Consider the following 13,726-nt stretch of genomic DNA (forward strand, 5'->3'; position numbering starts at 1 on the left):
CTCTTACCAGGAGATTGACTTGACTCAGTGGAGATTGATATCCTGGGGGTTGATTTAGTGGGTCTAGTAAGGACTAGCTAAATTGACCGCTGATTGTGCCCCCATCGACTCTGGCACTCCATCAGGTTGTGAGGAGTAAGGGAAGTTGGTGGGAGAGTTTCCCCCATCAGCCTCCTTCAGTTGGGACGCTGCAGAAATTGAAACTAAGGTACATCAACTGTAGCTATGTTATTCACGTTGCATATCTTAGTTCAACTTTGTAGACCTGACCTTAAAGAATGAGTTAATAGTATGGTTACATGGAACAGGATGTGAAGCTTTTTATTACTAGCTTACATATTTGGGTCAGCGCACATTGATTAATGACCAAAAGGTAACATTTGATGACTGCTTCTTTTTATTAAGTGAATTGGTGCTTCACTCCATTTTCCTGTGGTCATGTGTCCATCTCTAGTGATGTCAGTGGTTAACCAGTTAACTGGTAGCCCATCTGGGCTGGGGAAGCCCCTTGCCTGCAGCAGGCCTCCAGCCCAGCAAGCACTGCCCCCACCTGTGGTGGTCCAGCCTGGCTGGAGCAGCCCACCCCGTTAAAGCAGTTAATCAGTTAAACATATGGGATTTTACATCCCTATCCATATCCCAAACATACAGCAATCTCAAGTACCACCAGTGACAGCCATGTTGACAGTTTATGCAATGTGCTATCACTGAACTTGGCTTACCTTGCTATGATACTTGCTGAAGACCCCTCATCATAGAAAATCCTTCAAGTCTGTCAGTGCAGCACTGTTCACAGGCACTACATTTATTTTAAAAGAAAAAGAAGAAAGTGAGCCGCTAGTAATAGTGGTATTCATATTCAGTATAATTGAAATTAGCTAAAAAATGGACACCATAGTTTTCTTGTCCATTATGCTTCCTATAGGCCCCACTTTGTAAAGCAAGGACCAAGTATATAGTGTGGAAGAAAAGTCTATTAAAGACAACATTCAAAGAATATTGACAATAAGATGGAGAGAACTATGCATGGTACAATTCTGTGAATACACAGTCTCAGTTGAGAGCATTTTTTCCTCTGCTAAATAACTCAATTTATACAAGATTTTTTTCTGTGCTGTTACACATGCCTACGTCTAGTAATAAAATTTTGGAAGGTTGCATGATGAAGAAAATTTCTTGTTTTAATAGAAAATAAAATACTTTTATAAATGTTGCATTGCAGATGGAAATCTGTTGTCTTGCCTCACATTGTACAAGTTATTTTTTCCAAAAGCCATGTGCTAAATTATTTGTTATTGCTGGATACAGTGGAGCAATTCCATCCCTGATGCAGTCATGTAGTTATTGGAGTTATACCAAGGATGAATTTGTTGAAAAATGTTCACTAGATAGCTGACCTAAAGTAGACAGTCAAAAGGAAACATTTCTATTCTTTTGCGTTGTGTGGGTCCCATAAAACTCCACTAATCTTCCTGAGCCCTTTTTAGCATTTTTTTGATACGGGTTAAATCTCCTAAATCCAGGACACTCTGGTCCAGCAACATCCATGGTCCGGAAGGATCACAGATGTTGCTGGACTAGAGTGCCCCAGCGCTGGAAAGTGTGAACGGGTCAGGAATCCAGTGGAGGGGTCACTGGCAGCTGGTGAGCCCTGTCCTCAGGACCCCGTCCAGGCAGGGCAGCAGCAGGGCCGCCAGCAGCAAGTGGGTCCCGTTCCTGAGGACCCCCTGCCAGGCGGTGCAGCAGCAGGGCTGGCAGGGCAGAAGTGGAGCCACAGTGGCTGGGCAGCTCTGTTCCCAGTGAGCCCCATCCACACCGCTGCGCCTGAGCCCAAGCCCAGCAGCAACGGGGCTGCAGCCCAGTGGCAGTGGGGCTTGAGCGGAGCCAGCCACAAGGAGGGTCAGTGGCCTGGGAGGCTGGTGGCAGTGGACCTCCCCATATCTGGAAAATTCCCTCATTTGGGATGGGTCAGAACCAGATGGTGCTGGACCAGAGAGGTCCAACTTGTGTTAAGATTTCTAAAACTGGCTTTTCTTTCTCCAAGTCTGCCATTAGCAGTCAGCACAGAATTGTGTGGAAATTCTTTAGATTGGATTTATATATTTGGACTATTTTTATAGGTTTCTGTCTTACAAAACTAAGAGAGCTGACATTCTTATTTATTAACTATCAACTCTACAAGACATACAGGCTTTAAAGAGATTGAATGAGCTATAATGTTTGTGATTCAAGTTTCGAATGAGAGATTGTAAAAGATGTATTTAAATAAATATGGCAAAATAAAAACGACTATTTGAATACGTGCATTAAATTGTGTATTATGTAAAGCAAAACTATTGCGGCCTTCAGTGTAACTTGTTATTTGGGTAGGTAGCAATACAGAGAGAACCAGAATTATGGCTATTTTTACATTGTTGCTTAAGGAAGAGGTTGTAAAGCAAAAGAAGATTCAGGGAACAGTACTTTACTGAATAAACATAGTACAAGTGATGGCTTACGATGTAGAGAGCTTGCTGAATGATTTTTCTTGTTACTAAAACCTTAAATTTATTACTGCAGTAGTGCTAGATCAGTTTTCTTAAGACAAATGTAATGGCTAGCTTTTAATGAATATTTCCTGTTGCAATTATCTGTATAAATTGACAATAAAAGAACTGGAAAATATGTATTATTTAATTGTTGAGAGAGGTTACATATACCATGAACAAAAGCATTGATTTTTAATATTTCAATTGCAATCTGAAGGGGGAATGTCAGTGATCAGTGGAAAACTGCAGAACAGTTTACACCAGTTGATTTTCACTGTTGTGTTCAGTGCAGATGTTTGAAAATCTGTGTCTTCAATGGATGCAGGTAATAGAACCCTACTAAATTTAAATATATAATCAAAGTGCTTATAGTTCCTATCTTTCACCTTAAATAAATTATGTTTCTCAGTTTCATTTCATTTTTTCAATACTGACTGCCATTAATCTTTTGGGATCCAATCCAATCCCATATGAGAAATTACTGATTTGTATAATCTCTGGTGTTCCCTTCAGATTTTTTTTTTAAACCCAAACAACCCAACAACTTTATAACATCTCATTAAAAATTTGGATCAAGATGAGATTCCCTCAGCCCAGTTTTACAAACTAGCTTCTGTGATATCAATTCAGGCAATGTGCAACTTGGAACTTCTAATAGAACATTCTGTGAATTCAATTTTTTTATTTTAGTGTGTGTTTCAGGCTCATTTTTATAATGATTCTTAACAGTCAACACACATTATTGAAAAGATGAATGAAAGGAGGCAAAATAAGCAAAGTGGTCTAACTCATTATTTGACCATGTTCTTTGTATACTGCTTTTTGGTCTTAAAGATGCTGTATAGCTAGAGAGCCAGATTCTTGCCTCCATTAAAACAATTTTATACTGGGTTATTTTCATTGATGGCAAAAGATTTAATCCTGACTCAGAGTAGTATAAGTAAAAAGAGAAGCAGGTTCATAATTATATCTGTTTTAAGATTGCAAAAAGAGTTCTTTTCCTTCTAAATTTCTATTTTCCTAAATTTGGACCATGGTTTAAAACAGAGGTGGGGAAGCTCAGACCTGGAGGCTCAATTCAGCCCCTGGCTTACCTGAATCTGGCCCCTGAAGCTCAGAGCCCCCCAGCATTGGGGAACACATGCTGGTGCTTCAGCCCCCCTCCACCCTGTTACCCTACCATGGGGCTGGAGAACACAGACTCTACTAGCCTGGACCCTCTTAGGCTCTGGTATGTGAGGAGAATCTCTCTCCTTCGCCTTGTTTTTTCTTGTGTTTTTTTGTTCTCATTTGTGTGCAGCCTGCGACTGTTTTTTCTGTGGCTCAGTGGCCCGTGACCTAAAAAAGGATCCCCACCCCTGGTGTAAGATAAATACCACTCAAGAAATTTGAATATCAGCTACTATAATGTTACCCCAACAACGAGAATTCAAATAATATCTTCCTAGCAAATTGACTAAGGTTAGTTCAGGTCTAGAGAAACTATTCAATTACTAGAAGCTAAATAGGCATGAGAGCCTTAAAACAGATACTTTTTTTTCTTAATGGTGCTTCAACATTATTTTTTGGGGGGTAATTAAAGAATTAAAATCCAGCAGTTAACTTTTCTTAACCATCAATAATTAATCATGCCAGTTTGTAATATGCTATGACTCTGCTTCAAATGATAAAATGCTAGCAGGTTTGTATGATGGAGATCTAGAAGTTCCTACTATGCACACACTAAAGATTAGAAGAGAGTATCTTTGGTAGACTCACACCAAGTATTAAAGAATACAATTGAGAGTTGTTACACTGCATGATATAAAAAACACATTAATATAATGATAAGTGTCAGGAATAATGTGAAGTGAGAGCTAGGGTAATTAAATGTATCTAATAGATGCAAGATGATTCCTTTAAAATTTTTCCTCAGACCACTGAAACTTACAGTGGAATATATTCTTCCTGTTGGCAGGAGGCCTTGGAGGAGAGCTAGAGAATGAGGTGAAGGACAGCCGGGCCCTGGAAGAGAGGAACAGCGTGACGAGTCAGGAAGAGAGAAATGAGGAAGATGAAGACATGGAGGATGAGTCAATTTACACCTGCGATAACTGTCAGCAGGACTTCGATTCACTGGCAGACCTGACTGAACATAGGGCACACAACTGTCCTGGAGGTAATGTTAAACTAGCTTTACAATTCTGACAGGTGGTTAGCTGGGTAATTGGACATAGCAACAGCTTGAGGCCTCAAGTAAGATTAAAGAATTAATAATGTAATTTTACAGTTAATGTAATTTTATTGTGGTGCCTTGGGTAGCCTTTGTTCACTTCTTTAATAAAATTAAAATAAAAGCAACAGCTTTTCAATTGGAATCTGTCAGTAATTTGCTAGACACAAATGTTGTGGGTTTTTATTACCGCTAAAAGTTGAAGACTTTTCCCCCCTTCAAATGGAGGAAGCTGGTTAGTTCAAAGTTAAATGATTTAAGTATTAAAAAGTCTAGGGAAGAGAGACTCTAAGCGTCTCTGAACCCTTTAAATGCACAAGACCATGTCTAAAATGATTTCAGGATGAGTTGCAATCCCACCCTAAACATGGGCCATACTATTGCTTAGTGGGTCATTATTGCGCTTCCTTTTGACATAGTGATGGCGTCATCACAAACTGATCTGGATTTTATTTCCTGAAAAGACAATGAGTTCAGAACGTGATGTGAACAATCGCAACATGTATTGTTTGCTTTTACATGACACTTTCTATGATGGGCAAACTAGTGGGTATTCTACAGAATAAGTTAAACTGATTTGTTGCCCTGGGGCGGATGAGAGTGCCGCGGGGCCCCGGGCAGCGAAATTTCGCGAGGCCCCCCCTTTGACACGGCGCATGCGTGGGGCCTCGGGAAGCGCGGGGCCCGGGGCAGCCGCCCCGCTCGCCCTGCCCTAAATCCGCCGCTGTTGTTGCCTACAGTAAATATTTTAGCAGGTATAATCAAAGATGTACAAAAGATATTAGGAAAGCATGCAGAGAGCATGTTCGTGAGACTAGAGGTCTTAGTTATTTAAAACTAATTAAAGAAAGTTCTTCACACAGCGTATAGTCAACCTGTGGAACTCCTTGCCAGAGGAGGCTGTGAAGGCTAGGACTATAATAGAGTTTAAAGAGAAGCTAGAAAATTTCATGGAGGTTAGGTCCATAAAAGGCTATTAGCCAGGGGATAAAATGGTGTCCTTGGCCTCTGTTTGTCAGAGGCTGGAGAGGGATGGCAGGAGACAAATTGCTTGATCATTGTCTTCGGTCCACCCTCTCTGGGGCACCTGGTGCTGGCCACTGTTGGCAGATAGGATACTGGGCTAGATGGACCTTTGGTCTGACCCAGTACGGCCGTTCTTATGTTCTTATGTAGGTCTCCATCCTTCTTCTTCCAAGAATGCAATATTCAGCCTTTGCTATTTCCCACAAGGTGCATCTAAGATTTTTTGTGCAAGTTTTTCTGAGGGGAAAATGAGCATATTTTCAGCCACAGAGGGAGGGTTCCTCTCTCTTGCAGATCAGTCTCCAGACCCTTAACTATCTTCTTCTCAAGTGCAAATTCCTCTTGTAGCTTCACAGATACTCTTGTTTAGTCTTCCCTTTTTTCCTATGATACTTCATGGGACTCATGGTTGGTCTGTCTCTAAACCAGACCTTTAGGTCTCTTCCTGGCTCTCTTATGGCTATTTGGAGAAGTGAGTTCCATCTTCCACCCATTTCTGCCTGCTGGGAGGTATGGTGAGCTCTCTCTTGTGCTGCAGGTAGACAGGAGTACAATCTTAAATCACTCTCAAGGGCTGGTTCCTCTGCTTCCTGCCCTGCCTCCTAGAATCGGCAATGGTTCTTGTTCTTCCAGTACACTGGGCCAAGGTTAGGGAGCAAAAGCCAAGGCCCCATCAAAAACCTAAGACAACCCACCTCAGTGTTACTACTCACAGGCTGATTGTCATGGTAGTAGTGATGCAAAGATTCTTTAATGTTCACTGAAGGATTGATAGTCTGTGAATGACATTGTTCATTCATACCTGACTGCTTAGCAGCAATAACTGAAAACTACGTAAACGTTGAAGACCACAACTTCCAAAAAGGAAGACAGAAGGCACACAGCTGGTACAGCCATTTGTATGTTCAAAATGAAGACAAGCAAATGTTTAATGATGTTGTGCATGTGTAAAGTCCTGGTAGAGAAGGCAGTCACGCACTAAGTGCAAAAGCAGCCACTTGACGGGCAGCATATTCCTTTATTCATAAAAATGGACTTTTAAAATGTGGCCCCAAATATATAAAAAGAAAATGACGTTAGTATCAATATGTTAAGTCCAATTTTAATTTATTTTAAAATGTACAATTTCATTAGTGAAAAAAATAAATTATATATTTTTGTGGACTTACCAGAAATTGTATATCAGACTCCAACTCCTGAATTTTGAATTGCAGTTAATATCATTCATTACTGCACTGTATTTATATGTGACACTGGTAAAAAGAGAAGACATTTTGGCATCAAAAGGCACCATATAAGGACAAATGGAATTGTTCCCGAGTAACTGTTCGTGGTTAATTCCATGTGTGGGCACTCTTATTCTGGAAGTTATGCAATTCTTCAGGTATAGTGACTGCACTTTGAATTTGTTTTCTACCTTAATCAGAAACAAATGTCAAGTGTAGACAAGCACAAAGTTGTTTGACAAAAATGTTTCATTTAAAGAATGGGGGAAAACAAATCTGTGCTAAGTTCAACAGAAAAATATCAGGGCAAAACATCTTTCAAGACAACATTATAAAATAGGATGTGTTTATTATCCTATAAAATAAGCCAAATGGTAGTGTCCTTTGGTATACTCCACTTTTTTTTATTTGTAGTGCTTGACATACAAGATTGTAATGTAGAGTCTAGTCTGCCTCTTGGCAAGTAAGGATTTCATATCTTAATCTGAAGCAATGGGTCCAGATCAATACAGGCAATATTTGTATAGATAATATTACAAGGGTGGTAATATAATATAACTAATGACTTCCTGTGGGATATGAAGTTAGAAAGACCTTGCAACTCCGGAATATCGCAAGATTAAACAAGATCACTCCAAAGAAAAGGAAAAACCATCTATTTCTCTGGAATCCCTTTGAAATTCATTACAGTACACTAAAGTTATAATACACTTTGAAAGCACTTTCTTTGACATGGAAGGAAGTAGCAAACAGCCATTTCCCCCCTTTGCCTTTTCATACACTTCAAGCTTGTTTCTTTCAGGACAAAGCATAATTGAAATGTAGACATGTCTTGTATAAATGTGTGGTTTTCTTTTTGATGACAATGACAAGTATCTGTTCTGTTTCTAACAGAATTAGGTGCCTTTTACACCTATTACTTATGCCTGAGGTCTGTGATTCTAGGTTATAGATTTGCAGTTTCTACAGGGATTCTGAAATGGGTTTACTAGGGGCAACTTCCAGAGAGGTGGGATCATGTTCCTTTTCTTCCTCCCTCCCCACCAATAAAAAATAAAAAATAAAGAATTCAGATCTTGGAAATGATACTGAAATCAATTAGAAGGCGATTCTAAAAGTGCATTCCAAAACGAATGCAACTGCTGGGCATTAAGTGTCACTCCCTCCATCCCCCCCTTACTTAGAGAGAACTAAATATTGATACCCACAATGGACTTGTAATTCCTTTATTAAAAACAAAATATTTTGACTATTTATGTTATGCTTTGTATTGTTGATAGTAATACAATTCAGATCTGGATTTACAAATCACCATGTCCCCTCTGGCCAGTAGCAAAAGCCACATGCATCAAGCAGCTATTCAGCGGTGTATCTTCATTTTTGGCCAACGCTGTTATTTCTTATGTGATGAAAAGTGGCTGAGAAGCCCCAAGCTTTGCTATGCATGCATGTGTGATTCTGTTTTTATTGTTTATCCACATGCATGGATTGCCTTTTCAGGGTTTAGCACTTTTCTCAGATGAAAAATACAGCTCCAGCTTCCCTTTATTTTTGTCTCCTTCACCCATATTCCCCTCTCACCTCCTCCTCCCTGGTCACTGTCCATTTGTAAATTTCTCTCTTTTTTTCAATTTCTCAACTGAATTTGGAGTATTTTTTAGCACATTAGCACATCAATGAACTGGAGAGTAGTAAGTTATATTGGGGTCCTTGAGCATTTCATGAGGTCCTCTTCTGTTGTTGATAACTTTACAGGTTGTCTGTTTCAAACAGCAGCAGAGATATATATGGAAATTGCCAGCTTGGAAGCGGCTGATTTTTCTAAACTACTGTACGGTAGGAACTAGTTTATAATTTAAGTCTTGCAGTTGCTCCTTTAATGCCCTGTAACTTGTTCACTAGGCTTCCATTTTAAATGAGGCATTGTAACTGTTTCGTGCTAGTGTATAATTTTTCATTTTCTTGTATTCACCTGCTAAAGAGAATGGTAATTGCTTTTCAACTGTATATACAGGATGCTCACCCAACAGCCGCTATATGACAGCCTGTAAACCTTGTGACTACATCTCATGAATATAATTTGTATGTAGTACTTTGTATTTTGCACTTACAAAAACACACTTCTTACATATTTCCTACCCCCCTGTAAAATACACAATGGTTTGCTGCACCTGATTGGCATTTTAGAGGCTATTTTTCTTTTCTTTTTTAATATTTCTGAATTCCTCCCCTTCACAGAAGAAACTGAAATGCTGTTGTGTAAAAGGAGTATAGAAAGTTAATTACACACCTAGTTTATACAGCTGTGGCTCTAATGACCTACTGGCCCTAATTACTATGTTGTGATTCAGTCTGAGTGCTCTTTCCTTTGCCAAAACCCAGTTGCTTTCTGTTAACCTGGCTAGTGTTTTAAAGTAAAAGGTAACAGATTTCCTTTTTGCATATGTGTGGTGCCTAAATACATTTTTCTTGCTGTCCACAGGAGCATATTTAAATTGGCACCAGAAAAGCCCCGCTAACATTGCCAAACAGCATAGCAACAAACGTTTTCTCTTGGAGTACTCACTTCTCAGCATAAGGATGTGAAAGTGGGCACTGGGACAGTTAAATTTTTATTGTGATGTTGCTTGAAGGACTGTTAGCAGAGTCTTTTAATGTTGCAGGCAATAATACCTCCCCATGAAAGGTATAGGGCAGATAATAAAGTTTTGGGGCAGCCTCTGCTGTCCTTTTTGAGTAGGCATTTTGTATTTGTCCCTGTATTCCCTATGTGCATTCACTGGGATAAGAATACAAAATGACTTTTCACACTACCATTGTAGAAATGAAAGGAGCCTTATCTTCTGAGGTTCTGAGAAGTCAATGTTGAGGGCACTTTTACTTCTCACTTGAAGTGCCAAAGATATTCTTAGGCTGAGTTTGGGCTGGAATATCTGAGGGTTGAGCATAAATGATTTCTGTTACACAGATATTATTTAGGTGCCTGTGGTTGGTTTTCATTCAGATTTTGAAGAAATTCTTTTCAGGACTCCTTTAAAAAGAATATCAGTTTGTTACTCTCAGTGTACTACCAGCCCCCTCCAGCTGCCTGTTTAAATCCAGCAGTTCAGTTGAGCTTACGGTGAAATATATTTCTTGAGTTGTTGCTTAAGTCTATTCAAATTAGAGCTTGTAAGATTTTTCACTCATTCAGTGTGATGGTGGGGCATGTGGCATTGTTCAGTTTTACGGATTGGTGGGGTTTTCAGTGCATATGTATGTGCCCATATGAGACTGAAGGTTGTCCTAGTGCAGTATTTAATGAATTAGTAATGTTTATAAAAGCTGTGCAAAATATTATGATTCCTGATGGTGTTGCTTTCCAGTCCCAAGAACCTTCTGTAGCTGTTGGTAGGCATACCATACAATCTGCTGGGGCCATCTGTAGGACATAGATTCAAACTGAGAGCTAGTACATAGGAAAGGGTGTTAAGGGAGGATAATGCTAAAATGAGGCAGAAATTGTTTCTTCAGCATTTTCTGTAATGTTGCTTTTCTGGGTCTCTAGCAGTGGTGCTATTTTGACCATAAAAAGGGTGGGATGGTTACACATTTGAATTCAAAATTAGAAATGTTCACAGTGAAGGGCAAAATTGTAGGGCCACTTACTTAGGCATGATAGGTCAAAGGCAGCAGAAATAATCACTTCTGCAGCAAAAACATGTGGTCAGTAAAGCAGGAGAGAACTCATATAAGAGGGCTTCATGCCCACGACGCAGTGCATTGCAGATGGGATCTCTGTGGTGGGTCTCTCTGGGTGAACATTCTGGGGCAGGGGAAAGATTGGGGGTACTGCTCTCACAAATAAAGAGTTTTGAAAACTGCATGGTTCCATGTAACCAAAACCCCATAAAGGAGTGGGAATAATGAGCCCCATCTACTCCTGCCCTCCAACCCCTGTAGAGCCAGAAATAACAGGTGATGGCCTGGCTACTCAAACTCTTCTTGTCAATGATAATGTCCTTGCTACACTGGAATGTGTTGTAGCTCATTTTCAGACAAGCATAGTCCTTTTATTGTGTCTTTTTGTCACAAGACCCAATGGAGGCTAGTCTTTTGAGCTGGAAATAATGGCAGGATTTGTTAGCTTGATTATATGGAACTTTCAGTAAGGAGTTATTGAATTATTAATATGAATGTATTGGTAAGTCTCTTTCCTCATGTCATGCTTCTGCAGTTGTGATCAGCAGAATTACTCAGACCAGAGCACTCTCGGTTTTAATGAAAGGGAACTACTGGTTGGGTGCTTTTTGTGAAGGCCCATTGAGTCTGGAAAGCGTTTCCCCACTGAAGCCTCGGCTAGAGCCCTGATCAGTTTACGTTATGAACATCCTGCTGGGTGCATCTTTTTCTCCAGAGCACCTTGGGAAAGTCTGGATGGATGATTGTGTAAGTGTTATGAAAGGCCTTTTGTGTATTAAGGTTTTTTTTTTCCCCTGTGGGAGACTTTTAAAGATTAATACTAGCTGGGGAGCTTTTGTTTTTATGGTCCGTTGTTTGCTTTGTCGATTGTTAATTGTATTATGGGAGGAGATGGCACCCTAAGCCTATGGTGCCCAGATAGCAGGTGTGAAAAGTCAGGCCCCTTTTTTTCTCTCCAGGGGATGGGTCAGTAATAGTTGTGTACATAAGACAAAAGCCCCTAGCATTGGGACAATCCCAATACCTGGGTGTTTGGTCATCCTACCTCAGCCTGCACTGGGGGGACATAAGTATTTGGGAATAAGAGAAGGGGAGTGAGTTCCAGAGTCACTGAGAGCAGCTGTGTCAGAGGATCTTTTGCAGAGAGTAGGGGATATCTTTCAAGTAGGCAAGGTCCAAACTGTTCAGTGATTTAAAAAAACCACCTGATACTTAAAAGCTCAAGACAGAAAATAAGTCCATCAGGACTGTGTACAGACCACCATGTTTCCAGTGGGAAGCAACCTTTATCAAACAAAAGTAACATTATGCGCTAACTTAAGTTTTCAAGTGGTTTTAAAGTCTAATCTGTTAGCTCCGTGGAGAGCACATGGCATCTGCCTAATCTCAAATTGACAAAAACTGGATTACTATAGCAAGGTTCACATCCCAAAGCAAGGGCTATGCTTTTCTTGTCAAGAACTGATGAGAGAAAACAGCTTTGGGCATAGCTGCTCCCTGATAATGTAGGAGATCTGCTGTGATTTTACACAATCTTTAAAATGCAAATTGGAGTAAAGAGTGTACCCTCCCAACCAATGGAGCTAAGTAGAGTGCTTGCTATTTTTTCCTAATTTCTTTTCCCAGCCTCTTAACTGTTCCGCAGTCCTTTTTGGATGGAGCTTCAGGTAGATTGCCCTTATCCAACCTCCTCTTTCTGCCAGAGCGCTGCAATGAAATTGTGACATAGAACTCCATGCCTTCAGCATTCTGAAGGCATCTTATTCAATGTCTCCTAATGGTCTCAGATACTATTCTGACAGTGTGAATGACTAGACTGAATCATGTAATACTTCACATGAGAGCTCTGAGGCAGCTGAGGAACTGCCAAATCTTAGAAAGAAAAAATTGGAACCTACTTGAGCAACTCCATCTATTCCTGATAGAGGCTGCAGATGTGTAAACAATAGCATGTAATATATGGTATTGAAGACGATAGAGCTAAAGATATCAGCCTGGTTACTTGATCTGCGTCCGTCACCAGGAAATCATCAGTCAATGTAGTTGGTGCAGTTTCTGTACTGAAACCAGGTTGAGTTCAAGCAGTCTGATCTGAGGGTTGCCTCAGTATAGAGTTTTCCTCCTGTTCCTCGCAAACAAAACAAAACAAAACAAACAACCCCCCCTTCCCCGAGGTGTTATAAATAGAATGTGTTAATGGTAGGGTTGCCAGATGGTTTCAACAAAAATACCGGACACACTTGACATTACATCACAATCTACATTACATTTTATTTAGAAAATACCGGACATTTATATTTTCTCATGTATATTTTCTCAATTTGTTTCCTGAACAGAAAGATCAAATAGTGGACTGTCTGGTTCAAAACTGGACACCTAGGAAACTTAGTTATTGGTTACTGCCAAGTTGACATTGTCTGTAAAAAAGTGATCAGATAAACTATATCTTCTTGATGGCTAACACCAGACTAGCAGTAAACACAAGCAAGTCTGTGTTAGCATGTGGGAAGTGACATGGCTATTGCCATCTCCCCGCTAGCCTGAGGTAGATGATACCTTCCTCTGTATGGGAGTACTGGAAGGTTCTCTCTGTCTTCACAGCAGGAGTCATAATTAAGTCTTCATCATGGACTAAGAAGAAAAGCAACTAGTAGTATATTTCATGCATTCATCACAGAGCAGTTCCATCATCAAAATTGCTAAGAAAAAATATTAACGTTTTCCAGGTTAGTGTCTTTCAGTGTAAAAAGTAGAAAGGGTCAGAACATTTTGCAAGTTTTGAAATTTCAGTAAAATGGAGAGAAAATGTATGAATACTTGAAAACATTTATCTCCAGTTTTTTGAATAGCTATAGCAAAAACAGATACTCGGTAGTAGACGTGAATGCTTTTAGTGTAGTCTCATTAAACTTGGCTTGTGTGCAGACACAGCTGGCATGTTGTTCACTCTGCTCCAGGCATGGGGAAGCCAGAATGCAGCCTCCCCCCAGTGCTGGCTGGCTTAAGGGAAACTAGCCAGCATGGCTTGGTCTTCTTCAGATTCCCAGCTTTTG

At 40.1% G+C, this 13,726-nt stretch overlaps 1 protein-coding gene across 7 annotated transcripts in view; it reads left to right on the forward strand.

Annotated features, from left to right (window-relative positions):
* ZNF423 (zinc finger protein 423) overlaps positions 1-13,726 on the forward strand; it is a 378,444-nt gene that overhangs the window by 142,758 nt on the left and 221,960 nt on the right. For 5 of the 7 annotated variants that reach the window (XM_075940237.2, XM_089781461.1, XM_075940232.2 and 2 more), the window contains exons 3-4: positions 4,486-4,686; positions 8,748-8,828. In XM_075940237.2, coding sequence (XP_075796352.2) covers positions 4,486-4,686; positions 8,748-8,828 — 282 coding nt within the window. The remainder of the gene's footprint in view (positions 1-4,485; positions 4,687-8,747; positions 8,829-13,726) is intronic. The other 2 variants (XM_075940234.2, XM_075940236.2) reach the window with 1 other exon arrangement.

The sequence above is a fragment of the Pelodiscus sinensis genome, chromosome 12 (genome assembly GCF_052426305.1).
Source record: "Pelodiscus sinensis isolate ZL-2025 chromosome 12, ASM5242630v1, whole genome shotgun sequence".
In the NCBI taxonomy this organism is placed as follows: Eukaryota; Metazoa; Chordata; order Testudines; family Trionychidae; genus Pelodiscus; species Pelodiscus sinensis.